At 33.1% G+C, this 27500-nt stretch overlaps 12 protein-coding genes and 6 non-coding genes across 18 annotated transcripts in view, besides 1 other annotated feature; 5 read left to right on the forward strand and 13 right to left on the reverse strand. All coding sequences in view use genetic code 11, as the record gives it.

The window, feature by feature from the left end:
* matK (maturase K) overlaps positions 1-560 on the reverse strand; it is a 1341-nt gene extending 781 nt beyond the window's left edge. Inside the window, exon 1 of the mRNA in view lies at positions 1-560. This exon is cut by the window's left edge and continues 781 nt beyond it. Within this exon, the coding sequence (YP_006073249.1) occupies positions 1-560 (560 nt within the window).
* Positions 1-1908, reverse strand: part of trnK(uuu) — a 2992-nt gene extending 1084 nt beyond the window's left edge. Inside the window, exon 1 of the tRNA in view lies at positions 1873-1908. This is a non-coding gene — a tRNA (tRNA-Lys). The remainder of the gene's footprint in view (positions 1-1872) is intronic.
* Positions 1-27500: part of a sequence feature (large single copy region (LSC)) that runs on past both edges of the window.
* On the reverse strand, positions 2394-3603 carry rps16 (ribosomal protein S16). Its single transcript has 2 exons — positions 3564-3603; positions 2394-2638 (listed from the first exon to the last, which is right to left on the reverse strand). Exons 1-2 carry the CDS (start codon positions 3601-3603, stop codon positions 2394-2396), a joined length of 285 nt encoding a protein of 94 aa, YP_006073250.1.
* Positions 4458-4529, reverse strand: trnQ(uug). Its single transcript has one exon. It is a non-coding gene; the product is annotated as a tRNA-Gln (tRNA).
* psbK (photosystem II protein K) lies at positions 4902-5087 on the forward strand. Its single transcript has one exon. The coding sequence runs from the start codon at positions 4902-4904 to the stop codon at positions 5085-5087; it is 186 nt and encodes a 61-aa protein (YP_006073251.1).
* psbI (photosystem II protein I) lies at positions 5563-5673 on the forward strand. The gene has a single exon. The coding sequence runs from the start codon at positions 5563-5565 to the stop codon at positions 5671-5673; it is 111 nt and encodes a 36-aa protein (YP_006073252.1).
* On the reverse strand, positions 5856-5943 carry trnS(gcu). The gene has a single exon. It is a non-coding gene; the product is annotated as a tRNA-Ser (tRNA).
* Positions 7294-8051, forward strand: trnG(ucc). The gene is made up of 2 exons: positions 7294-7315; positions 8005-8051. It is a non-coding gene; the product is annotated as a tRNA-Gly (tRNA).
* Positions 8194-8265, forward strand: trnR(ucu). The gene has a single exon. It is a non-coding gene; the product is annotated as a tRNA-Arg (tRNA).
* atpA (ATP synthase CF1 alpha subunit) lies at positions 8493-10016 on the reverse strand. The gene has a single exon. It carries the CDS (start codon positions 10014-10016, stop codon positions 8493-8495), a length of 1524 nt encoding a protein of 507 aa, YP_006073253.1.
* Positions 10090-11621, reverse strand: atpF (ATP synthase CF0 B subunit). Its single transcript has 2 exons — positions 11478-11621; positions 10090-10500 (listed from the first exon to the last, which is right to left on the reverse strand). Exons 1-2 carry the CDS (start codon positions 11619-11621, stop codon positions 10090-10092), a joined length of 555 nt encoding a protein of 184 aa, YP_006073254.1.
* Positions 11783-12028, reverse strand: atpH. Its single transcript has one exon. It carries the CDS (start codon positions 12026-12028, stop codon positions 11783-11785), a length of 246 nt encoding a protein of 81 aa, YP_006073255.1.
* On the reverse strand, positions 12738-13481 carry atpI (ATP synthase CF0 A subunit). Its single transcript has one exon. It carries the CDS (start codon positions 13479-13481, stop codon positions 12738-12740), a length of 744 nt encoding a protein of 247 aa, YP_006073256.1.
* rps2 (ribosomal protein S2) lies at positions 13779-14489 on the reverse strand. The gene has a single exon. It carries the CDS (start codon positions 14487-14489, stop codon positions 13779-13781), a length of 711 nt encoding a protein of 236 aa, YP_006073257.1.
* On the reverse strand, positions 14695-18861 carry rpoC2 (RNA polymerase beta'' subunit). The gene has a single exon. The coding sequence runs from the start codon at positions 18859-18861 to the stop codon at positions 14695-14697; it is 4167 nt and encodes a 1388-aa protein (YP_006073258.1).
* On the reverse strand, positions 19049-21838 carry rpoC1 (RNA polymerase beta' subunit). The gene is made up of 2 exons: positions 21404-21838; positions 19049-20656 (listed from the first exon to the last, which is right to left on the reverse strand). The coding sequence occupies exons 1-2, from the start codon at positions 21836-21838 to the stop codon at positions 19049-19051; spliced, it is 2043 nt and encodes a 680-aa protein (YP_006073259.1).
* On the reverse strand, positions 21865-25140 carry rpoB (RNA polymerase beta subunit). The gene has a single exon. The coding sequence runs from the start codon at positions 25138-25140 to the stop codon at positions 21865-21867; it is 3276 nt and encodes a 1091-aa protein (YP_006073260.1).
* On the forward strand, positions 26628-26698 carry trnC(gca). Its single transcript has one exon. It is a non-coding gene; the product is annotated as a tRNA-Cys (tRNA).

The following is a 27500-nucleotide window of genomic DNA, read 5'->3' on the forward strand; positions in this document are numbered from 1 at the left end:
AAATGCGTTCGCTCAAGAAAGACTCCAGAAGATATTGATCGTAAATAAGAAGACTGTTTACGAAGAAAAAGGAATATATATTCGCATTCATATACATAAAAATTATGTAGGAACCAAAAGAATCTTTTCTTTATTTTAGAAAAGACGTAAATGGATTTTTTTGAAGTAATGAGACTATTCAAATTATGATATTCGTGGAAAATAAATCGCAATAAATGCAAAGAAGGAACATCTTTGATCCAGCATTGAAGGATTTGAACCAAGATTTCCATATGGATAGGATAGGGTATTAGTAGATCCGACACATAATTTAAATGTGATAATTTATCCTCTAAAAAGGGAAATATTGAATGAATAGATCGTAAATTCTGAGATTTTGGTATTCTTTTTTCTTCAAGGGAGGATACTAATCGCGACGAGAATGAAATTTCCAGAATGACTCCAAAACCTTCTGATACCATTTGAGAATAAAAATGATAAGAAAAAGAATTCTTGTGCAGCGAAAATCCATTTTGGTTAGAATCATTCACCGAAGAAATCAAATATTTCTGTTGATACATTCGAGTAATTAAACGTTTCACAAGTACTAAACTAGATTTATTGTCATAACTGATAATTTCCACAGGTTCATAAAAAATCAAACTATTGAAGCTATGATAATGAGCAAGTGAGTAAATATACTCCTGAAGGAGTAGCGGATATAGGAAGTTTTGTTGCCAAAATCTCTCTTTTTTCAATCTAAATATCCTTGTAATTCTGCTATTTCAATACATTTCTACTTTAACCAAAAAAGAGAGGCTTTTCTTGTGTTATGAAATGATACATAGTGCAATATGGTCAGAACGGCGTATGTGTGTATGTTGTATATAGTCTATTTTTTCTCTTATAGTAAAATACTCTTTATAAGAAAATAGTAGAAATTCTAACTAGAATAAATTATAATAAATTATAATAATAGAATTATTATTCTTCTAATTATTCTAAGAGATAATTCTAATAATCTAATATTATAGTCTAGTATTATTATATACTATGCACTGTCTATACTTTTACTTTATATTTTTTCTATTTTAAATAATATAAAAGAAGATAGACTTTTTTATAGACTTTTTATACTTTTTAAACTTTTAGACTGTACTGTGATTAAAAATCATAAGAAGAATCTAAGAAGTAAAAAATTCTAAAATTATAGAAAAATAAGAACAAAAAAAGAATATATACCCCGGAGACAAAGAGCCCAATCTACAGATCTTTTTCTTTTCCCTTTCTATCTAATTTGATTTTCTTTTCCTTGTTAATTTGAAAATAGAACTAGGAAGATAGGAATAATAATAAAAGAAAGAAAATAACAATAAGAAAAAAGGTTAAAAATCTTTTATTTTTGCAACCCAATCACTCTTTTGACTTTGGAAATAATAATTTTTTATCACTATACTCTTTCTTCTACACATCCGTCTCCAATCCACAATAAATAATAATTAGGATTAATAAAAAAAAAAATCAATGGTCTCACAAGAGACCCTTTTCCCACATCAGGCACTAAGATATTTTTAACGTATAATTAGTAATTTGATCGGGTAATCATTCAAATTAAGAAGGGAAGCTCGTTGCTTTTTTGTCTTACTCGAATTGGAGCCATAAGGCTCTATCCATTTATTCACTAGACCAAAAATACTTTACTGAACTTTAAAAATGTTCTAAAAAAAATTCTTGTTCTATTTATATTATGAGTACTAGAATTTTTCTATTTTTAATTACGACATGCTCTTTTTTCCATTCATTACCTTTCAGGATCAGTCGCGGTCTTATAAACTATACCAATAGTCTAGACGAATTTCTTCATCCAAATGTGTAAAAGATCATAGTCGCAATTAAAAGCCGAGTACTCTACCATTGAGTTAGCAACCCGGATCAATATGAAGTGTAGATACGATCGAAATAAAAAAAATTCAGCAAACTCATCCATTTTACTAAAATGAAGGAAAGAGCCAATAGGGAATGGGGATAAAAAGATCTATTTATATACGATCAAATTATATTTGTTTGATATGCCATTGTCAATATGAATGGACTTTTTAGAAAACAAAATTCAATAAATTATATGGAAATTTGTGTTGGATTAGCACAACATAAAGAATAAAACTTTGAGTGGAAAAAAATAAGGAAAGGAATAAGAAAAAGGTATATATAGAAAAATAGTGGCTTTCTTTAATCAAAAAAAGAAAGATACAATACAAATACAAGAAGAAAGATTACCCCCCTTGTTGGGGGGTTCCACAAAAATAAGAAAAAGAAGAATAAAATAATTATGAATAGAACAAGAAAAAAAACTTTGAATTTTGAATAAAGAATTAAACAAAGATAGGTACTATATTATCCTATACTTTTTTTCTTCATGATTCTTGTTTTTCTTTTCTTTTTTTATCAAAAGAAATTCGAAATTCTTTAAAGAATTCTGTCTTCCTTAAAATATCATAAACAGTTTCTGTGGGTTGAGCACCTTTTTCAAGGAAATATAAGATAGCAGGAACATTTGAATAAGTTTGATTCTTTATCGGATCATAAAAACCCACTTTTTGAAGATCTCTTCCTTCTCTTCGGGATCGAACATCAATTGCAACGATTCGATAGATGGCTCATTGGGATAGATGTAGATAAAAGATGCCCCCCTAGAAACGTATAGGAAGTTTTTTCCTCATACGGCTCAAGAAAAAATGATTTGAATTTCTATAATTTCTATTTCTATCTATATAGATAGAAATAGAAATATATAGATAGAAATAGAAAGAGAAAAGGATCTGATCTATAAATAATTAGACTGAATTTTGATCCTTTTTTTTACTTCTTTACAGAAAAATAAATTTCATTTATACTCCTAACTCAAGTTGGGTATTTTTAAAAGAGTTCAAAAGGAAATCCTTAAAATTTTTTGAGCTGTCTCTAACCTCTTTTTTTGTCTATTTTCAGATCTATCTTTTTTTACTCATTCTGATCCAATTGTTGAGACAAGTTAAAAAAGTGTTTCCTTGTTCCGGAATTTGTTGTCTTTGCTTTGTGCTTTTTGAAATCATTAGGTTTAGACATTACTTCGGTGATCTTTACTCCTTTTCAAAAAGGCAGCAACATACTTTTTGTTCTTTCTATGAAAAAGGGAAAAATCATTTTATTCCTTTGTGATACACTCTTGATCGAAACAGTTTGAAATTTTCGACAAATTTGGTTTTTTTTCATTTCAAACTTGTTCAATTTTGAACCTATCCATTTATCTATATTTAGATATTGATGATATATTTACAAAGTTGATCTAACTTATTGATTGTCACTAACCCTAGATTATTACTCCGATAAAAGAATCAATTCTTTTTCCTCGAGCTCCATCATATGCTATACCTTAGATATACCATTTATACCATTAGTATCTTTTAGTATCTTTATTTAGCAACCCAAAACAAATTCAATCAGGTTCCTAGCAGAACAAATCATGTCGAGCCAAGAGCATCTTCATTTGTATAAAAGATGGTGGATGTCAGAATCCACAGCCAATCATGTCCTTCAAGTCGCACGTTGCTTTCTACCACATCGTTTCAAACGAAGTTTTACCATAACATCCCTATAATTTTCTTTTAATTTGGAACCATATGCAATTGATTCAATATGGAATCATGAATAGTCATTGGTTGAACCGATACATAAGAATCTACACTTATAGACTTATAGATTAAGTCTATACCCGGAAAGGATTTCACTGAAAATTTACCCTCATATTTTCTCATATGAATAATATCACATAAAAAAACAAATCAGTTTTAAGCAAACTTATTTACATCTTAAACAAATCTTTCAGGATTGTCCATCATAAATTCTTTTTCTTAAAATAAAAAAGATTATAAACCTAAAAAAATCCTTTGGCTTTACTTTCATTCAGATGAAAAAGAAATTCCCATGAATGGATAAAAGTTTTTATTTAACTAAATATTTAAATATTTAATTCTAATCAATTAGAGAATAATAAGATAATCTGAAATATTAAGATATTCTTAATAAGAAAAATCTACAAATAGACAATATAGATTCTTATGGAAGAATTATGTATTTATGTATGAATATATTCTAATATCTAATATAAATATATCCTAATATATTCCTATTTTCTCATTTTTTTATTTAGATTTATGAAATATGATTTTCTGATTTGAATATTATGATTTACTTTTTTTACCATCTCCAATTGAATCTGATTTTCATTTAATTTAAAACAGAGAGATAGTTTGAGAATAAAGTTTCTTTGTTTTCATTATTAGAAAGTATAAAAAGTCTCGTGTAAGGTAAAATCAAAGATAAAATCAGAATCCGAGGATTCCGATCTTTTCGCATCCATATCCATCATAAAAAAAGAATTGTTGAATTCAATTTTCAATTTCAATCGAGAGGAATTTTTCGTTTCTGATGCGAACGATCTGGGACGGAAGGATTCGAACCTCCGAGTAACGGGACCAAAACCCGTTGCCTTACCGCTTGGCCACGCCCCATTTATTTTTGGTCTAAGAAAAACTAAGAGAAATATTTGTTATTCGTCAATAACCAACCTAAAGAAATATAGGACATGTTGCCGCTAGGATTCAACAGAATAGATATAGAATCAAAAATATTAATTGATCATTACTTAGAATTCAATTAAGATATTCTATGAAAATAGAATTACTTGTATTCTTATTTGATTGGATAATGTAAGGAAGGATTCTTGATTGGGGAGAAGTCAAATAAAAATAAGAATTTCTTTCTTTTATCTGCCTTTTTTATTTTCAATTTTCCCTCATAAAAACAACTCAATCCAATCTGATAATTTCTTCTTCAATTTAATTTGAATCTTTAACTTTAAGAACAAGAAAAGAATATTTGTTATGCTTAATATCTTTTGTTTAATTTGTATCTGTCTTAATTCTACCCTTTATTCGAGTAGTTTTTTCTTCGCCAAATTGCCCGAGGCTTATGCCTTTTTTAATCCAATCATAGACGTTATGCCAATTATCCCTGTACTCTTTTTTCTCTTAGCCTTTGTTTGGCAAGCTGCTGTAAGTTTCCGATAAAAATTGAATCTCTAATCTCTATTCAATTCATAATTTATTTGATAAAAAAAAGATGAGATTTTCAGAAGAAAATCAATAAGATCATAAATAAGATTCAGATAAGTCTGGACATTAGGAACCCTCGATTCAAAAAGTCTGGTATTTTATATTGAATTTTAATTTGAATATTTGAATAAGGGAAGGGGGCGATGATCTTTATCTTTTCTTTAAAAAGCTAATCAGCTTATTTCTTTTGTTCTAACCTTTCCTTTATAAGATCCCATACCCCATAAAATTACTTAATTATAGATATGAATATGGCAAGAAATTTTTGGTAACAAAAAATACGAATCTTATTACATTAGAAAAAATTCGTGAAAATAAATTTCAAAAAAACTTCCTTTTTTTTTTCATCTTTAGAGCGATAGTATATGTCGTAAAATAGGTGATCTATTTCCTTAAAAAAAATGATCTTATCTTATCTTGGAGATTTGTAATGCTTACTCTTAAACTATTCGTTTACACAGTAGTAATATTCTTTGTTTCTCTATTCATCTTCGGATTCTTATCTAACGATCCGGGGCGTAATCCTGGGCGTGAAGAATAAAAATAATAAAAAAAGAGATGAGATTCATTTTTACTTTTTACTTTCTTTTTTCATAGGTATTTTTCATAGGTAAATGTATAAAGAAAAGAAATTGAATAGATGTTAGATAAAGATAAAAGATTCATAAATAAAGAATAATCAAAAATTATTCCAATTAGAAATTCTCAAGTTATCGGGGGGGTCGGAGAGAGAGGGATTCGAACCCTCGATACGAATAATTCGTACAACGGATTAGCAATCCGACGCTTTAGTCCACTCAGCCATCTCTCCTCATTCCAAATTGGAAATTTATCATGTGATTTAACACATGAAGTCAAGATTGATAACAATTTTGATTTTACTTCAATGATTCAAAAAAGATTTCTCGAATAGAAAGAATACCTTACTTCTTTTATTTTGTACAAAACAAAAACTTCATTTCTCCGGCCTGGTTAAGTATAAATACTGGCCGGGCCAGTACTTCTTTTGTTCCGACAAATAAAAATTTTTATTGAAACGAGAAGAAGAATTTTCATTGCCATTCCTAATTATTAGAAATTAGATAAAATTCTAATAGATAGATTATCTTATAAATTCTTAAATTATTGAAAAAAATTATCTATTATCTATATCTAACTATATCTAAATTAATAATTAATAGAATGAATATATTCTATATATTCTATTTTTATTTTATATTATATAATTTTAATTTTATAATTTTATATTATAAATTTTATATTTTATAATATATTATTATTATATTATATTATAATATTATATTATTATTATATTATATATATATATATTTATTCTTTATATTTATATTTACATATTTATATTTACTATTTATATTTACTCAATTTATATTTACTAATTTTTACTAATTGAATCTTAGAGATTCTATTTCTATTCTCAGTATATTTAGTATATTATAGTAAATTAGAGTCTAAATTAGAAGATTTAATCTTTATAGCTTTATAGTAAAAAAGAGTAAAAGTGTTCTAGTACTCTTACTAGTACTAGTAAGAGTCTTTATAGTATATACTAATATTGTACTAATATTTTTCTATAGTACTAAGGTTTTTCGTCTTTCTTTTTTTATTTCTTAATACTTCTTTCTTATTAATATTAAGATTTCTTAAAGGAATTATTAAGATGAATATAATACTGAACTTTAATTTTTATTTAGAATGAAATTTGTTTTCCATTAATGAATTTCCTAATTTTATAAATTTTCTATTTAAAAAGAAAAAAATATATCTGATAAGAGAAAGAATATAAAAAAAAAAAACACACATATTTATAAAATCTAAAATGATACTCTAAATAAATTACTTGTTCAAAGCAAAGGACAAGTTTGAAAGTTTGAGGCCCAATTTACCCAAATTCATAAAATCTAATGGTTCAAATGAAGAGAGGTTTCAAAAAATAAAATACTTCTAACTTTTAACTTTAGTACACTATTGAAATTTGACTAAATTTTTTGCTATTTACCTATTCTTTTTTTTTTCCAAGTTTTCCCGCGGTGGAACAAAATACGTGTTAATGCTGAAATTTTCATGATTCTGATACTATCTTAACTACATCTAATTACTTTGTTAGACAAAAGGCCCTTTTATATCCAATAATAAATATGTAGCGGGTATAGTTTAGTGGTAAAAGTGTGATTCGTTCTATTAACAACTTCAAAAGTTAAGGGGTCTTTCCTTTTTTTCATATTTCATATTCCGATCAAAAACTTTATTTCTTAAAAAGATTTAATACTTTATCCCTCAATAGCACATTTGAGGAAAAAATATACATTATCACGATTTCTATCCAAAAGACAATCATAATTTTCATAAAAAAATTGTATTATGGAGTCGAGAAGCATAATTTTTTTGATTGGTTCAATTCTTCCAATTAAATGAGTATGAAGAAAAGATCTATGGATAATAGTACAAAACTTTCAATCGTAACTAAATCTTCAATTTTTGCGCTTAAAAAGGGGGATTGAAGCCAAAATAGCTATAAAATGATGGTTTTGGTTTACTAGAACCCTCGACTTTTTATTTGAGCTCGGTAGAAACAAAATTATTTTCCTTAGGATCCCACGAGTAGAAAAGAAATAGGGAACGAAGTAACTAGACTAGAAAGATTTGATAAAATCCCCTATTCTATAGGGATCATCTAAAAAGCAAGTAGCTTTAGATGCATTCGTAAAAAAAGCTGACATAGATGTTATGGATCTCATTTTTTCTCTGATGGGAATACATAGATCTTCCATAAAGGAGCCGAATGAAACCAAAATCTCATGTTCGGTTTTGAATTAGAGATGTTAAAAATGATCAACCAACGTCGACTATAACCCCTAGCCTTCCAAGCTAACGATGCGGGTTCGATTCCCGCTACCCGCTCCGCTATATACTCATTCCTTGACTTCATATCATATACAGATATACAGATGCATTATCCTTTTTGATCTGCATCCTTATTTCTTTTTATGAAATAATCTTTTTTTTTTCAAAAAAAAATGCGAAAAAAAAATATGAATAAAGGGCGTCCATTGTCTAATGGATAGGACAGAGGTCTTCTAAACCTTTGGTATAGGTTCAAATCCTATTGGACGCAATTTATTTCTCTAATTTATTTCTATATATCTATTCTAGATAGAGAATAGATATATAGAAGGAACTTTATTTTAGAAAGGAGAAATTAGAAAGGATAAAGGTCCCTTTTTGAATGATTCGAATCAGAAATATTTATGAAATATTTATTAAGGATTTCTATTTATTAATTTCTATTTATTAATAATATAATAAAAATGATCCATTTACATTTATGTTTGTTATTTACATTTATGTTTGTTCCTGAAGTAGAAAGAGTTCAATCTGTTCCTGAATAGCTTCTCTCAAAAGGGTTTCAGCTTCTTCGGTGAATATCTTGGTAGAAGATAGAATTTCTTGGAATTTAGGTTTCTTCTTTGTTAAGTAGGTACGTAACCCAACAAGAAATTTCTTTACCTGTCCAATTTCTAACGCATCAAGATATCCATTTGTTCCGGTATAAATAGTAGCTATCTGGTCTTCTACCGCGAGAGGGTCTGATTGGGATTGTTTGAGCAACTCACGTAATCGTTGACCTCTTGCCAATTGATTCTGAGTAGCTTTATCTAGATCAGAAGCAAATTGTGCAAAGGCTTCTAATTCTGCAAATTGAGCTAGTTCCAATTTTGATTTGCCAGCTACTTGTTTCATGGCTTTAATTTGAGCTGCCGATCCGACTCTTGAAACAGAAATACCTACATTAATAGCAGGCCTTATTCCAGCATTGAATAGATCGGCAGATAAGAAGATTTGTCCATCTGTAATAGAAATTACATTAGTAGGAATATAAGCCGAAACGTCTCCGGATTGAGTCTCCACTATTGGTAAAGCAGTCATACTTCCTTCACCTAAACGGGAACTTAATTTAGCGGCTCTTTCCAAAAGTCGTGAATGCAAATAAAAAACATCTCCTGGATAAGCTTCACGACCAGGGGGTCTTCTTAATAGAAGAGACATTTGACGATAAGCTTGTGCCTGTTTGGAAAGATCATCATAAATTATTGAAGTATGTCGTTCACGGTACATAAAATATTCGGCCAGAGCCGCTCCCGTATAAGGAGCGAGATATTGTAATGTAGCAGGCGAATCTGCTGTTTCGGCTACCACAATAGTGTATTCCATTGCCCCTCCTTCCTGGAAAGTAGTCACTACCTGAGCCACAGAAGATGCTTTTTGACCAATAGCTACATAAACACATATCACATTTTGTCCTTTTTGATTGAGAATCGTATCTGTGGCTACTGCTGTTTTACCAGTCTGCCTGTCTCCAATAATTAATTCTCGCTGCCCACGTCCTATAGGGATCATTGAATCAATAGCAATAAGTCCCGTTTGAAGGGGCTCATATACGGAACGTCTCGAAATAATACCTGGGGCAGGAGATTCAATTAACCGAGATTCAGAAGATGAAATTTCACCTCTCCCATCAATAGGTTTAGCCAGAGCATTTATAACACGACCCAAAAAAGCCTCGCTCACAGGGATCTGAGCAATTCTTCCTGTTGCTTTTACAGAACTTCCCTCTTTTATCTTTAAACCATCACCCATTAATACAACGCCAACATTATTTGATTCCAAATTCAGAGCAATACCTATGGTACCCTCTTCAAATTCTATTAATTCACCTGCCATTACTTCATCAAGACCATGAATACGAGCAATGCCATCGCCCACTTGAAGTACGGTACCGGTATTCACAATCTTTACTTCTCTATTATATTGTTCAATACGTTCTCGTATAATATTACTAATTTCGTCAGCTCGAAGGGTTCCCATTAGTATCTCTTTTTTATTTTTCGGAAGGAAAGGTAAAAAATAATACCTAAACTCTAAACTAGAGTAAAAAAGGCTAATAAGTTATTTCTTCCATAGACCCGAGAATATCAATATTAGCACTGATAGTACGAAAATGTAATTCCATATTCAAACAACTATTCAAAGTTCCTAGAGCTCGTTGTAAGGCTTGTTGCAAAACTTGTTGTCGGACCTGATTAATTGCTCTTTGTTTTTCAAAAAAAAGAGTTTCATTTTTGTAATTTTCTAATCGTTCCAAACTATTGCAAGTAGCATTAATCAAATTTACTTTTTCTCGTTCTATCTCATAGTATCCATTCGTTCGATACTCATCTGCTTCGATTTCTACTTTGCGTAATCTAACCCGAGCTCTTTCGAGCTGTTCAATGGCTCCTCTACGTAATTCTTCTGAATTTCGAATAGTACTCAAGATCCTCTGTTTTCGCTTATCTAATAAATCATTTAATGAAAGTAGATTATCTTTCCATTCATTTCACAACTATAATATCTCTTCCCGAACCAAACATGAATCTTTCAATTCATTTGGCTCTCACGCTCAATTGTTTCTTTTATCTTTTCTTTGATTAATGGGCATTCCCATATCTTTGAACGGAATGAGCCTATCCTCTCTTTTCTGTTCTTATTCAAAGATATCGAAACTGATCTAACATCAGAATCTTAGGAGGACTCTTCAGACCAGACAAAAAAGAAAAAATTGTCAGCAAAGTTGTTTCTTTATTTGTTCTTTATTTACAACTTCTTTCCAAAAAGAAAACGATTTTAAAGAAGAAAAGAAGAAAATTTTTTCTTCTTTATATGCTATGATAAATTAAATCAAAATCCTAAGAAAATAGAAAGAAAATTTAATAGAATTATGAACTTCATTCTCATTATTATTAGAATAGAATGAGATTTCGATTTTTTTCATCCAAAAAATTTTTTTTATACAAATATTTTATACAAATACAATACATAGGTCGTCGATTCGGCAGTGGATAAAAAAGGGGGACCCATCTTTACAGTTAATGGTTCAAATAATTTTATCCATATGAGTGTTCTACATCGGATAAATTCCTAATTCTTCCTTTTTTCTTTGTATTCTTTTTCATTTTTTAACCCTTTTTTTTGGTACTAACGTAGTGGTAGAAAGAGTACCATGCTATGCTGTGCCTGGACTTCAAACAATTTATCTTTAACCATGTAAAAGACCTCAACATTATTGGTTGATAGAGAAGAGAATCAAAGTTCATTTACCAATTAGTCACGAAATGCTATGGTTCTTACATATGATTTCTGAATAAAATCCAATTCCGAAGTAATTCGTCGAGATTGTGCACCTTTTGTTCCTATTTATACTATAAGAAATATAAAAAAGAATACATAAATATAAAGAAAGTGCAGCCGGTTAAATCCAACGTATTCTTGAAATACACAACTCGCACACACTCCCTTTCCAAAGAAAATCAATACACCCAGCACTACGCTTAGATTTATTGGATTTGTTGCTAAAATATCGGTATTAAACTCGAAACTCCCAGCGGATGGCCAGTGCCCCACGGAAACAAAAGAATCGGTTATATTTTTCATATGCTCTCCCCTTATAGATAGGACTAACAAAGAACAGAGTTCTTTTTGTATCACTCCGCTTATTATTATTAATGGAATTTGAGAATTCTCAAATTTATTAGTTATGGTTATGCTTTTATTCTTTTTTTTTTTACATTTTTATTCTACGATGAAATTAAACATTAAACAAAAGGATTTGCAAATAAAAGAGCTAATGCCACGACCAGTCCATAAATTGTTAAAGCTTCCATAAAAGCCAGACTAAGCAATAAAGTACCTCGTATTTTACCCTCTGCTTCTGGTTGTCTCGCAATACCTTCTACGGCTTGGCCCGCAGCAGTACCTTGACCAACCCCAGGTCCGATAGAAGCAAGCCCTACAGCCAATCCAGCAGCAATAACGGAAGCAGCAGAAATAAGTGGATTCATGGTAAGTTCCTCGCACAAAAAAAAATGGTTAATGATACAACCAACCAATGAATTAGTACTTAATCTATTTTTTCTACTTCTACTTTAATATTCTATTACCTTACTACACTTCTTTTTTATTTTTTGATCTTTTTCACTAAAATATATCGGGTCGAAGTAGTTCTGACAATTCAGAATATTACTGAATTGTCAGAACTACTTTGATAGACCGTTTTTCCTTTCTACCTTATGTAAATAAATATGTATACGGTTTTAGTCATTGCGTTTCCTTGTTTATAAATTATTCTATTTTTTCTCTTTCATTCAATTCACAATCAAAGACAAAATAGAAAAAGGACTTATATGGGAATCCATCTAAATGCAGTGGGCTAGAAAAAAAAGAGATAGGGGTAATTACCATTTAACTAGTAAATAACATATACTTTTTTTTCATAACGTAAATCACCTGCATTTTATTATTCTATTAAATTGTATTCTGAAACCATTCTTCAAAACATACACAAAGATTGATACTCATAGGTATTACATATACATGATCTCCAACCCTTCTTTATCTTCCAAATTCTGCAATATCATATATATTTATTCATATATACATACATGTAGCTATTTGCATTCTCTTCTCCAACCCAGTGGATTATATTGAACCCCGAACCCCCGCATTGCTTGAATTGGGATAAGATTCAAAAAAGACTATTTTGAAAGTGAGTCAATGATGACCCTCCATGGATTCACCTATATAAGCCGCGGCCAAAGTTGCAAAAATAAGAGCTTGAATACCACTTGTAAATAATCCAAGAAACATGACAGGTATAGGAACTACTGAAGGCACTAAAGAAACAAGAACAACAACCACTAATTCATCAGCCAATATATTACCGAAAAGTCGAAAACTAAGAGATAAAGGTTTTGTGAAATCTTCTAGAATATTAATTGGTAAAAGTATTGGAGTTGGTTGAATGTATTTCCCGAAATATCCCAATCCTTTTTTCCTGAGACCCGCATAGAAATATGCCACTGACGTAGGTAAAGCTAAAGCAACAGTAGTATTTATATCATTCGTGGGCGCAGCTAACTCCCCATGAGGTAATTTTATGATTTTCCAAGGTAAAAGAGCACCTGACCAGTTAGAAACAAAAATAAATAGGAACATCGTTCCTATAAAAGGAACCCAAGGACCATACTCCTCTCCAATCTGAGTTTTGCTCAAGTCTTGAATAAATTCAAGGACATATTCAAAGAAATTCTGACCGTTGGTCGGAATGGTTTGCGGATTCCGAACAGCTATGATGACTGAACCTAATAAGATAGCAATTACAACCCAAGAAGTGATAAGTACTTGGGCATGAATTTGTAAACCTCCTATTTGCCAATATAAATGTTGGCCTACTTCTACACCTGATATATCGTATAACCCTTTGAGTGTTTTAATGGAACATGGTATAACATTCATATTGTCCTCTAACAGAAATCGAACTTCAAAAAAGTGATTATTTTTATTCAACCATCTCTTTCTCAATTCACCTATATTCATTCATGAAGTTAAGTTATGAATCGTATATTTCGGATACCGAGAAATCACATAAAAAAAATACCAATCATTTTTATCTTTTCTTTTAAATATTATTTGATAGTCAAAACATAGTTCAAACTCCAAAAGATGCAAACTAAAAGAGTAACAATCAAAGAGAGTTCACCAAAAACAAACTAACCTTCTTCTTTCTTCTTCTTAAGAATAATGATAAGATAATCAACCATTTTTTATATAACTAGAATGACCCTCACAAATTGCAGATACTAATTTGGTAAGAATCAATCGAATCGAAGCGATAGCATCATCGTTGGCCGGAATAGAAATATCTGCAAGATCTGGATCACAATTTGTATCGATTAAACAAATCGTCGGAATACCCAAAATGACACATTCTCGAAGAACCGTATATTCTTCTTGCTGATCCACGATAATTACAATATCGGGCAATCCCGTCATATATTTGATCCCGCCAAGATATGCTTGCAAAGTAGATAACTTTCTCTTCAACATTGCTGCATCTCCTTTAGGGAGACGATTGAGTTTCCCCATCTTTTGTTCTGCTCTTAAGTCCCTGAACTTCTGAAGTCTTGTTTCTGTAGTAGACCAATTCGTTAACATACCACCAAGCCATTTTTTATTAACATAATGACATCGAGCCCTTATTGCTGCTGATGCTACTAAATCCGCTGCTTTCTTTTTGGTGCCAACGATTAAGAATCTTTTTCCCCTACTTGCTGCATCAAAAACTAAATCGCAGGCTTCTGATAAAAAACGAGCAGTTATAGTAAGATTTGTAATATGAATACCTTTACGCTTTGACGAGATGTAAGGAGCCATTCTAGGATTCCATTTCTTAGTAACATGACCAAAATGAATTCCTGCTTCCATCATTTCTTCCAAATTGATGTTCCAATATCGTCTTCCCATTTTCCCACACTTTCTCTTTTTATTTTTTTTTTTCAAATAGATTCAGTACCTTATGAAATAAAGAATTGTTCCGACGGAACCTTCTACCAGGATTGACCATTGATCTACGACCCAAACCATGAATTTCATTCTTTCTTTTTTATTTCATTGATTATGAAATCCATAATCGGACCAGAGAGTTAAAATAAAAAGAATAAACCTCTTGTTAGGATACATTACGTAAAAGATTGGTCTGATGTCTCATGGAAAGTTCTTGGGCACAAGAACAAAATAATTCTCTATGGTGTAGCAAAATATCGCTCATTTCCAACTCGAATAGATTTTTCCTTTTGATTTTCAAATGAATGTTTTTGTCTTGCTTTGAACGATGTACTAATTTATTGAATCCGGTACCAACCGGTATAATCCCCCCCAGAACAACGTTTTCTTTCAGGCCTTTCAACCAATCAATACGACCTCGTAGAGCAGCTTTTGCTAAAACTCGAGCAGTTTCTTGAAAACTTGCTTCGGATATGAAACTTTGAGTATTCAGAGATGACTTCGTTATTCCCAATAAGATTGCCCGATAACAGATTGATTCGGCCAAAACGCGCCCTGCTCGTTCTGCTCGCAACAATCCAATAAATTCCCCAGGTAAAAAAACATTAGACATTCCATCTTCGGAAACCAAAACTCTTGATGTTACTTGACGTACAATAATCTCTAGATGTCTATTATGGATCTGTACCCCCTGGGATCGATAAACCTTTTGTATCTTATTAACCAAAGAGATACGACTTTGGGCTATGGTTAGTTCAGCTCCAATCAAGAATCCCCAGGGGATCCCAAGAATCCTTCGGATACGTTCGTCCCAACCTTCAACTCTTCTTTCGAGGTTCATCGATATTGAATCAATTGAACGAACTTCTAAGATTTGTTCTACTTTTGGAAGACCTTGCGTTATGTCACCAGATCTCGACTTTTCATATATAAATGTAATTAATGTATCTCCTTCATAAAAGGTTTCCCCATAATGACCATGGACAGTTGCTCCTGGAGTGACCAAATAGGGCTTAGCTGATCTTATAACTAGAGAATCAACATGAACAATGAAAATTTGACCAGATTTTTTTATGCGTGATCCATATTTCAATAGATATACATTTTCACAAAGGAATTGTCCAAGGCTAATTATTGTCCATGCCTCTTCACAAGAATCGTGATGGAGAAAACACCAATTCAAATGGAATGAATTCCAAATGATGTTACTGCAAGGATCGGGATTATAAATCCTACTATTTTCATCTAGGAAACAGTATTGAAATGGAGGTACTTGAAGCACTTGGAAAGTCTGTTGAAAATTTTCAAGCAAAAAAGATTTCTTTAAAAAGACTTGATTATAAGTTCTTAAATAGTAAGATGAACGAGAATTTACTATTCTAGGCACAATAGTACCTAAAGGACCCAACAAATACCTAATTGGAGTCATGGGATCCAATTCTTTTGTCGCATTATTATATCTCGAAGTATTGAAGGGACCAATTCGAGAACAATTGGATGATGACAAAATTAGGAAAGATTGGCATTCCTTATTTCGATTCAACAACGTACCAAGAGTTCCCTGATGTTGGGGAAATATTTGAATCTTCGCCTTGGAATCAAAAGGATTTTTTCTATGAATACGATCTAATTCATTATTGGAAATCAATCCTGAACCTGCCGTATCATACCTTTTTTCGGTATACGAAAGAGTGGACTTTACTAACTCAATTCGGATGAAATAACAAAGCAGATCATTTGTCCTTATTTCAACAAAAGAAGCATGAACCTTTTCTTCTATAGAACTCTTTTTTTCTTGGTCCCAAGTCAATACTAAGCAAGCTCGAACTAATTGAATACTTGTGTGAGAAATTCCTCGAATTGACTTGCCATTTTCATAAAGTATATAATTGACAATTCGAAGTTGGACATTATTCTTTTCCTGCAAGAGATCCTGATAGAAAAGTGTTGCTAAATTTATCCCATCAGCTATTTCATATGTGACTACGGGCCGAACCAAAACAAAATACTTTTTTTTGGTAGGTGTAATGCGTTGGACATAGATCCAATTTTTCAATTTTTTTGATCCTTTAGAATCTTTTTTTCCGATTCCTGGTGGTATCAAAATGCCACTGTGCCTAGATATTTTATCCACCTCTCCATAAAAATGAATATCTCCAGAAAATATTTTCAGTTCTATACTTTTCTTTTTTCTCTCCACTCGGACTAATCCACCTACTCGACTTCTTGTATTTATATTTAAAACAAGTCGTGTATCTACTCCAATGATACTATTGTTCCGGACCATTATGGGCGAAGATCCGGGTAAGATATGTATTTCCTCGGGAATGAAAAAAAATTGATCTACTTTCATTTGCATTTGGTATTTCGGACTAAAATCTTTTGCTCCTCGATACTCAATCAAATCTTCTTTTTTTACGATTGAATCTACTTCGACAATCCCATATTTAGTAATTCCTGAACTGCTTCTTCTGTATCGCGGATCATCAAAATAAGCAAGAATACTATTTCTACGTAAAATACCATTTATAGGTATTTTAATCGAAATACCAAAACAGGGTATTAGTTTCTTTTCTTGTTCTTGATCATATTGTAAGGGAATCACAAATCTATTTCTTCGCTTTTTCGCCAAAGAATTCTCTTGACGAATATAAGTAGAAGGCTCTATGAGATTCCAATGACCCTTAGATATGATTCGATAAGGTTTTGAATAGTCAAGACTTTCCCTATCTTTTTTACCAAAAGTATCCAACAATTTATGTCTTACTTGATCATTAGTCAGTGAGAGATCAAAGAGATCTTTGAGAAAAAATGAATTAGCATTCATTTGATCTTGATCCTTGTGGAGTGAAAAAGACACTATATTGGAATTGGATCTGCATAGACCTCCTGCTAATATCCATAAATGACTTGTTTTTGGTAATAGATGAACATTACTATATGGATATTTGGGCGTATGATAGCCATCAGTACTCCAGTGCATTTCTCCTTCTGACTCAGAATAAATATGTTTTTGAACCCTCTCCTTAAAATGAAAGGTGGACGTTTGGACACGAATCTCGGCAATCACTTGTTCTGATTCTACATATTGATCATTTTGAACTAAAATCAAACTTTTTGTTGGAATATTTACATTATGTCTAATATCCCGACTCTCAATAGTTACATACAAGTCTATAAAACATAGAAAAGCAGGATGCCCGTGACGGGTACGTGTGGGATGAACCAAACCCTCATCAAATTTTATTTTTCCATTAGAAGGAGCTCGTACATGTTCGGCAGTACCACCCGTGAATACTCCACCAGTATGAAAAGTTCTTAATGTTAGTTGAGTCCCCGGTTCCCCAATTGATTGACCCGCAATAATGCCTACGGCTTCTCCCAACTCGACCAGGTCACCATGAGTAGGACTCCGGCCATAACATAATTGACAGATCCAAGATGTACTCCTGCAAGTAAAAGGAGTTCTAATATATATTGGGTGTGCTTGAAAGGTGATGAATCGATTAACAAGTCCAATTCCAATATCTTTATTTCGAGTACCAATGCATCGTAGACCGATATATATATCGTCTGCTAATACACGACCAATTAGTGTTTGGACAAAAATCTTTTCCGTCATCCCATTTTGAGGACTCACGGAAATACCTCGGATAGTACCACAATCTGTTCTACGTACAAGAATATGTTGAACTACTTCAACAAGTCTACGCGTGAGGTATCCAGCATCTGATGTTCGTACAGCAGTATCTACAACTCCTTTGCGGGCTCCGTAGCAAGAAATTATATATTCTGTCACAGAAAGCCCTTCCCGTAAATTGCTTTGAATCGGTAAATCAATCATTTGTCCTTGAGGATCCGACATTAATCCTCTCATACCTACTAATTGATGTACTTGAGATGCATTTCCTCTAGCCCCCGAAAAGGACATTAGATGAACTGGATTAGAGGGATCAGTCATCTGAAAATTAGGATTCATTTCTTGTCTCAAATATTCACTTGTAGCATACCATACCTCAATGGATTGACGTAATTTTTCTACCACATGTACATTCCCATAATGATGGTTTTTCTCTAAAAGAAAACTTTGTTGTTCAGCGTCTTGAACTAACCATCTCTTAGAAGGTATTGTTAAAAGATCATCAATTCCTAATGAAATAGATGTAGCAGTGGCTCGCCGTAAACCCAAAGCCTTCACTTGATCCAGGATATGTGACGTATATGCCATTCCGAAATGATCTATTAATCTGCTAATAAGTCGTTTAATAGCAGTTCCATCTATCACCTTATTGTGAAAGACCAGATTGGTCCGTTCTGCCATAAGGACCTCCATATTCTGCTGAGTAAGATTCCACAATGGACCTGGGTCAGTGATTCGAAAACTCCCTTTCCTCAATCTTGATTCACACAGAAATTCAGAAATTATGATACCTATGAAATTAGAGAGACCCGAATTCCCACAAGTATGGGCATCACTAATAGAATTTATTATTTTTTATATAGAGCATGAGTTAGATAGCCTATGAGTAGGCCCGCCAAAACCCCTGTATGGCTTCTTCTATTTCTCGATAAAAAGAAATATGACCAACAGTAGTTCGAATGTATATACAACAAATTTCTATTTTTACACTTCCTATTATTTGATAGTGCTTATAAATCTCATTATAATTACCAAAAGATTCATATTGAATTTCGATGGGAACTTCTCTTGAGCCAACGACGCGTTGATCTAGTCTCCACCGAAGCCACAAAGGACTATCTAAATGGATTCGTTTCTGCCGATAAGCTCCAAGTGCATCATAAGAACTAGAAAAATACAGCTCTTTTGTATACTTAAAGTCATTCTTGTTAACTTTTTCCTTTTTATAGTTTCTGCAATTAGAATTAGATTGATTATACCTATTTGCACAAATACCTCGGGGATTCCCGATCGTTAATACATAGAGTCCTATAAGCATATCTTGAGTTGGTACGGAAACGGGATCCCCAATAGCTGGAGACAAGAGATTCATATGAGAAAACATAAGTAAACGAGCTTCTGCTTGAGCTTCCAAAGATAAAGGTACGTGAACAGCCATTTGATCCCCATCAAAGTCTGCGTTGAAGCCCTTACAAACTAAGGGATGTAAACAAATAGCACGCCCCTCCACTAAAATGGGTTGGAACGCCTGTATACCTAATCTATGCAGGGTGGGCGCTCTATTCAACAATACAGGATGCCCCTGCATCACTTCTTGAAGGATTTCCCATACAATGGGTTCTTTTTCCCGAATTTTACTTTTAGCAATCCCTGTGTTAGAAGCAACATCTTGTCTTATTAGACCACGAATTACAAATGCTTGGAAGAGCTCTATTGCTATTTCTCGAGGTAATCCACATTGATGTAATGAAAGCAAAGGACCTACGACAATGACAGAACGCCCCGAATAATCGACCCGTTTACCAAGCAGAGTCTCACGAAATCTTCCTTCTTTGCCTTCAATTACATCGGAAAATGACTTGTAAACTTTATTATGACCATCTCTCATGGGTTGTCCGCGGATCCCATTATCAAAAAGTGTATCCACGGCCTCTTGTACCAATTTCTCCTGACACATTACTAATTCCCCTGGTGTAGATCTACTTGTTGTTAATAGATCGGTAAGAGTATTGTTCCGATAGATAACTCTTCTATAGAGTTCATTAATATCCGAACTCATTAGTTTACCCCCATCTATCTGAATGATTGGTCTCAACTCAGGAGGAAGAACTGGTAATAGGCACAAAACCATCCATTCTGGATCTACGTTTGTTCGAAGAAAATGTTTAGCTAATTCTATGCGCCTAACCAAAAAATCCTTTCTTCTTCGAATTTTTTTCTCTTCCCATTCATTTCCTGCGGACTCTTCATCTCCTAATTCCTTCCATTCTAACAAAGAATTATCTGTAATAATTCGCAAATCCGAATCGGCTAATTGTTCTCTGATAGCACCTGCCCCCGTAGAGATTTCTCGGTTTCGAAATGTCTCGAAACCTTGAGTAGTAAAAAAGAGTGGGATGCTGTATTGCCAGGATTGGATTTCATATTCGAATGAACCTCGTAATCGTAAAAAAGTAGGTTTTTTAGCTATGGACCTAGCAAAAGAAAAATTGAGATAGGTTCCTATAGTATTGGATTCCCCCCCTCACAATCGGACGTGAAGGTTTCCTCTCATCCGGCTCAAGTAGTTACACCAAATAAAGAAATGGGTTCTTCTTAGTTTTAAACTTTGTTCGAGAAAACCCTACAAAAAGCTACTCTTTACTCAAGTTCCCAGTAAGGACAAGCCTCATTCTTATCTTATTTGATTTTTGATTTTCACTCTAACCTTTTAGACTTTCTTTTATGTTTACAAAAAAACGAAAAAAAGGAAATGTGAAATTCTTGAGTAGTCTACTTCCCCTCAAATTATGAATCCCCTGAAAGGAATATTTTTGGACTCTTAAAGGATTTCTTTGTCTATATATTGTATTTTTCCATTGGATCTTTTTTAGGTCTCTACTCACCTCGATGGTTATTATCCCTTGAAGCATATATGCGATAGATAAGCTCCCGTAACCATATTCACTTACGCTTGCCTGAACATAATTTCTTTTTCAAAGAAATGGAATGTATAATTCCACAAAAAGTCTTTTTTCACGAGGTATAACTAACTATTCCTATATTATCTGTTACGAAATCGACCATGGATCAACTCCCCTTTTCTTCCATTTTGAAATCTTGAATGCACCCATAATTCTGAGCTTCATGTTCCTCCTCCCAAGATACATGTCAGAGCCAGGGGCATCCCAATCAGATTAAACGGGATGACAGTTTCTCAGTCCAAATCTGTCAAATGAAAATTTCGATCAAATCACACATCGCAATATACTAGGCCCTCTAATTCCCTAAGGGGCTTATCTAAAAGATTCGCAATATAACTAGGAAGACGTTTCAAATACCACACATGAGTCACTGGACATGTCAGTTTGATGTATCCCATTTGGTACCTTCGTATCCGAGAATCAACAAATTCCACCCCGCATTCTTCACAAAATTTCGGGTCTTCTTTTTCAGTCCCAATTCCTCGGTAATTTCCACAAGCACAAATCCCACTTTTTATGGGTCCAGAAATTCTTTCACAAAACAATCCATCTTTTTCCGGTTTATTAGTTTTATAATGAAAAGTATAGGGTTTTGTCACCTCTCCAACTATCTCTCCATTGGGTAGAATCTTTTTTGCCCAAGCCCTGATTTGTTGAGGGGAAACTGATCCAATTCGAAGTTGTTGATGTTTATACTGGTCAATCATAGAATAGAAATTCTGATTCATTGAGATCAAGCTTCCTTCCTATCCATCTGGAAGTTCTTTTCAGATACAAGGAAATGATTCAGTTCCAGGGACAAAGATCGTAGTTCTCGAACGAGCAATCGAAAAGATTCTGGAGCACCCTCTGGGTTAGGTACTGTTGCCCCAATAATCATAGCACCAAGTACTTCTTGACGAGCTCTAATATGATCAGATTTGTAAGTAAGCATCTCTTGTAAGATATGAGCAACACCAAATCCCTCTAGAGCCCAAACTTCCATTTCCCCTACTCTTTGTCCCCCTTGTTTGGCCCTCCCTCTAAGGGGTTGTTGTGTAACAAGTGCGTAATGCCCACTGGAACGTCCATGGATTTTATCATCAACTTGATGGATTAATTTTAGGATATAGGACTTTCCTATTAGAACAGGTTGTTCAAAAAGATCTCCTGTTCTTCCATCAAATATTCTGCTTTTTCCCGGATATTCGGGTTCAAATACCCATGGATTTTTTGTTTTCTTACTGGCTTCATATAATTCGGAAAACACTAGTTTTCTTGAGGCCTCTTGCTCATATCTCTCATCAAAAGGTCCTATTCTATAATGTTTCTTTAGAAGATCCCCCGCTAACCCGAGTGAACATTCAAATATCTGTCCCACATTCATTCGTGAGGGGACTCCTAATGGGTTGAATACCATATCAACGGGCGTTCCATCTTGCAAATAGGGCATATCTTGTCTAGACAAAATCTTAGAAATTATACCCTTATTCCCATGCCTTCCAGCTACTTTATCACCTACTTTGATTTCACGTTTCTGTGAAATATATACACGAATCTTTTCTGGATTAGAATTGGAAACCCCTCTTCTATGGATCCATCTCACATCAATAACTCGACCCCTTCCCCCTATAGGTAGTCTTAGAGAAGTTTCTTTTGAAGTGGATACCTGAATGCCAAGTATAGCTCGTAATAATCTATCCTCCGGGGCATATGAGGATTCGCTCGCTGTCTGAGGTGTTAATTTACCTACTAAGATATCACCTGTTTCTATCCAAGATCCCAGCATCACAATTCCATTTCTGTCTAAATTTCGGAGTAAACGAGCCTCTAAATGCGGGATCTCCTTAGTGATTCTTTCAGGACCTTGGCTTGTTACATGAGTCTGAATTTCATATTTCCGGATGTGAAAAGAAGTATAAATATCTTTATAAACCAGACGTTCGCTAATTAGTACTGCGTCTTCAAAATTGTAACCTTCCCATGGCATATAAGCTACTAATACATTTTTTCCTAAAGCGAGTTCCCCACCAGCTGTAGCCGCACCACCCGCTAGAATTTGTCCCTTTTTAATGTATTTACCCCGCTGAACCTGAGTTTTTTGATTCATACAAGTATTTTTGTTGGAACGTTGATACATAACCAATGGAATGCTTAGAGTATCCCCATTACTTGATAAAATGATCTTTTGAGTATCAGTATAAATGATTTTTCCCTTGCATTCGGCTATAACTGAAACCCCCGAATCTAGAGCCGTTTGTCCTTCCAACCCAGTTCCAACAATGCACTTCTCGGACCGAGAAAGGGGAACTGCTTGGCGCTGCATATTAGAACTCATTAAAGCTCGATTCGCATCATTATGCTCAATAAAAGGAATGAGGGAAGCTCCAATAGAAAAATATTGGAAGGGAAAAATGCTTCTAAGATGAATCTCTTCCCATGCAATAGTCAGGAATTCTTGACGATATCGAGCTGGAACAACCTGTTGTTCTTGAATATCCCGATTCAAGGCCAAAGAATTTCCTGCTGCTACCATATAATATTCATCTCTATTTGGTGATAAATAAACCATCTGTGCCTCTTTTGATCTCTCAGATAATCCATAAAATGGACTCTCTATAGATCCCCAATAACCAACCTTCACATGAATAGCTAATGATCCCATAAGTCCAACATTGATTCCTTCGGACGTGTCAATTGGACAAATACGTCCATAGTGACTCGGGTGGATATCTCGTATTCGAAAACTAGCAGTTCGCCCCGTCAATCCTCCAGGACCCAAATAACTCCATTTTCGCCCATGAACAATTTGTGTCAACGGATTAGTTCGATCCAAAACTTGAGATAAAGGGTGTAAGCCAAAAAACGATTCATAAGTAGTTGTTAATGAAGTTGAAGTTACCAAATTTTGAGGAGTCGGTATCAATTTATGCCTGATTGCTCCACATATAGTTCCTCGAACCGTATTTTCTAAACGAACAAGAGCTAATCCAAATTGATCCTGTAATAGATCTGCTACAGAACGAATACGTTTATTTTTCAAGTGACTCATATCGTCAAGTGTACCCATTCCCAATTTCATTCCGATCAAATGATCCACAGCAGCCAATAAATCTCGTGGTAACAAAAATGTATTGTTTTGGGGTATATCAAGATTAAGTCTCCGGTTTAGATTTTGTCGACCAATCTTTCCTAACTCACATCTCTGTTGAAAAAATTTCTTTTGTAATTCCTTGCATAAGGACTCAGAAAATACTGGATCCCCCCCTACACAGGCAAATTGTTGATAAAACTCCAAAATAGCATTTTCTTTTGACCCAATCTTTTTTTTCTCTTTATCATTCGGGAAAGACAAGAAAATCTCAGGGTAACAAACATTATCTAAAATTTCTCTTATATTCGAACCCATAGCTGATGATAGAACTAGAATAGATATTTTTTGTTTTCTACTTACACGGGCCCATATCCTTGCTTTTCTATCAATTTCTAATTCCGACCTTCCCCCCCAATCCGATATTATAGTACTGGTATAGACAGAAACTCCGTTATGTTCCAATTCTGAACGATAGTAAATACCGGGACTTTGCAATATTTGGTTGATCACAATTCGGTATATTCCATTTACTATAGAGGTTCCAAAAGAATTCATTATAGGGATGTTTCCAATAAAAACGGTTTGTTCTTGCATATTTCTACCGGTTTTCCAAATTAAGACCGCGGGTACATATAATTCAGAAGAATATGTGAGTGATTCATACACAGCATCTCTTTCTGTTATCAAGGGCTCTACCAATTGATATGTTTCCACAAATAATTGAAATTCAATTTCTTGATCTCTATCTTCAATTTTTTGAAACTTATGAAATTCTTCCGTCAAGCCCTGATTAATGAACCTACAAAATCCCTCAAATTGTATCTGACTAAATCCAGGTATTGTGGACATTCCCTCATTTCCATTCTGGAGCATCTTAATCTGAAGTTTCCTCTTTATTGAAAAAATCCCATTATCGGCTTTTGGCTCACTATTCATCGAACCCTACCAATTGATCTAGCAATGAGGGAATGGATATTCTGTTTACTGAATCACATAAAATTTTAGTCAACCCCATCCATATATATCGTATGAACGAAAGCAAGACAGAGAAATGAAGGGCATTTTCGATGCAAGTTCGAATTTGATCTTGAGACAGGTACAAATAGAAAGAAATGGAAATTAAGAAAGCATTCCTGGGAAAAATTCTGTCACTTAGGCTGATGGAGTCTTTTATCGGATATAAAAATTGATCCAATTTAGACTTAATACCTAATTCTTTTATTATGATATTAATGATGATATTATGATCAGCGTAAAAAAAAAAAATCAATGAGTTTAGGATTTAATCTGCTCTCTATGAATGAGATAAAAACAGAAGAATCAGGAACAGCATAGAGTTTCCCTTTTTTTTAGCACACGCAATTGAATGTTCAAAAAGGAATTCGCAAATCTTTTTCTGGTAGTAAAATTTAGAAAATACAATGGAATTGCGTACGTATATAGTCATAGGAGTAATCTTTAGGAAGTACATGACGATATAGCTATCTAGCTATCCGTATATCACATCTTTTATAAGAATTGAACTTGGTGCAAGGTCGTACTCTATCATAATCTCTATCTTCATATTCATATTTAATGAAATATTCAAGCACGATGATCCTATCTAGGGATATGTGCATAAGAAAGAGACCCGGCTTGGTATCCACGTATAACAATTTCTTTTCTAGAGTTTACACTTTTCTGGGGTTTACATATACACATAGATTTTCTTATAATTAGATAATTAGAATTGATCATGTAATTGATAATGATTAGTCGGAAATCAATTGGATTTTGCATCCATTAAGATAAGGAGATACAAAATTAAGAGCTGTTCGCTAATTCAAAGTAAGAAAAGTAAGTAAGAGTAAAAGAGTAATAATTAAATATTAAATAGTTAATGGAGTAAAGAGTAATTTGGAGTAAAGAGTAATTTATTCGAAATTGCCCTGCATTTTACAGTCTGTGACCGGGCCGGGAATCTTTTCACTTTTCTATAGATCTATCAAATCTATAGAAAAGTGAAAAGAGAAGATAAGTTTTTAAGCGACGCGTGTTTTGAGATAAAATTAATCGAAGAAAAGAATATAAATCGGATCCAATAAAAAAGAGTAATTTTTTTTGGAAAAGGATAAGTACAATGGGATTTAAGATCCAAAAATAAAATAAATTAAGAAAGTAAAAAATTCAAATCAAAACCAAAATGAGGAGAGGAATAAAAAGAGAATAAAATAGAATATCTAAGTATAAGAATATTCTTATATAATAGATATATTATATTATATTCTAGATTCTAATAGATTCTAGAATTAGATTCTAGAATTTTATAGAATTTAATCTAATTCAGAATAGAATTAATTTAGAATAGAATCTTATAGAATTTATTATAGAATTTCTTTCTTCTTTATTCTTCTTCATTTATTTCTCTGTTTTGGATGTAATTTGGCGGCATGGCCAAGTGGTAAGGCGGGGGACTGCAAATCCTTTATCCCCGGTTCGAATCTGGGTGTCGCCTGATCAACAAAAAAATACTTAGAATTTCTTAATCCTGTTGATCGAACTTGACGAATTCTTGCCCCGCAAAAGCATAGGCAAGGGCTAGGTTTGTCGATACTTGATTTTGAGAACCATAGGTCCTATAAAAGACTTTCATCTTTTTTCTCAAAATCTGGGTTCTGAGTGTGGCTCAAAAAAGTACCAAGAAATCTGAAGCAACCCAATCTTATGAAATATTGGTTTGGGCTATTCTGAATTGAATCAAATAAAAGAAATAGCGAGAATTCATTCTGGAGAACTATGAAAGTAAGAAGTCGGAAATCTTGGTATCCAAACCAAAGGTTTCTAAGAGACACTCCTTTTTGGCTACTAAGGTTTAATAAAAGATTCTAAAAAAGACTATAAAGACTCCCTAATTATTTTACACTTTTCTTAATATTGAGGTAACTCTGTTTGCGATGAAATTAGATTGGATAGGCTGATGGTAAATTCATTTAAGAATTGTGGCAAAGAACTAAAGATACTTTGTATTCAGACTCACTAGAGGTTCTGAGTACTGTTCATAAATTGAATCAGAATGGTTGACTGGCTCTTCTTTGTATTTGTATCTTTTCTTTTTTCTTCTTCTATTTTTTTTTTCAATTCTTTGCTATTTCAATAGAAATATATAGAAGAAGAAATCTATGAACTTTTTATGAGTGGATTCATGAAATTGTTTCATAAAAAGCCGTAAGTAAGAATCCTTTTTTGACTTTTGACTCTGCACCATTGATTCCACTATGATTATGAATCAATAATGGAATCATTCCTTCATTTCATAG

Source organism: Phalaenopsis equestris, chloroplast, assembly GCF_001263595.1.
Source record: "Phalaenopsis equestris chloroplast, complete genome".
Taxonomy (NCBI): Eukaryota; Viridiplantae; Streptophyta; class Magnoliopsida; order Asparagales; family Orchidaceae; genus Phalaenopsis; species Phalaenopsis equestris.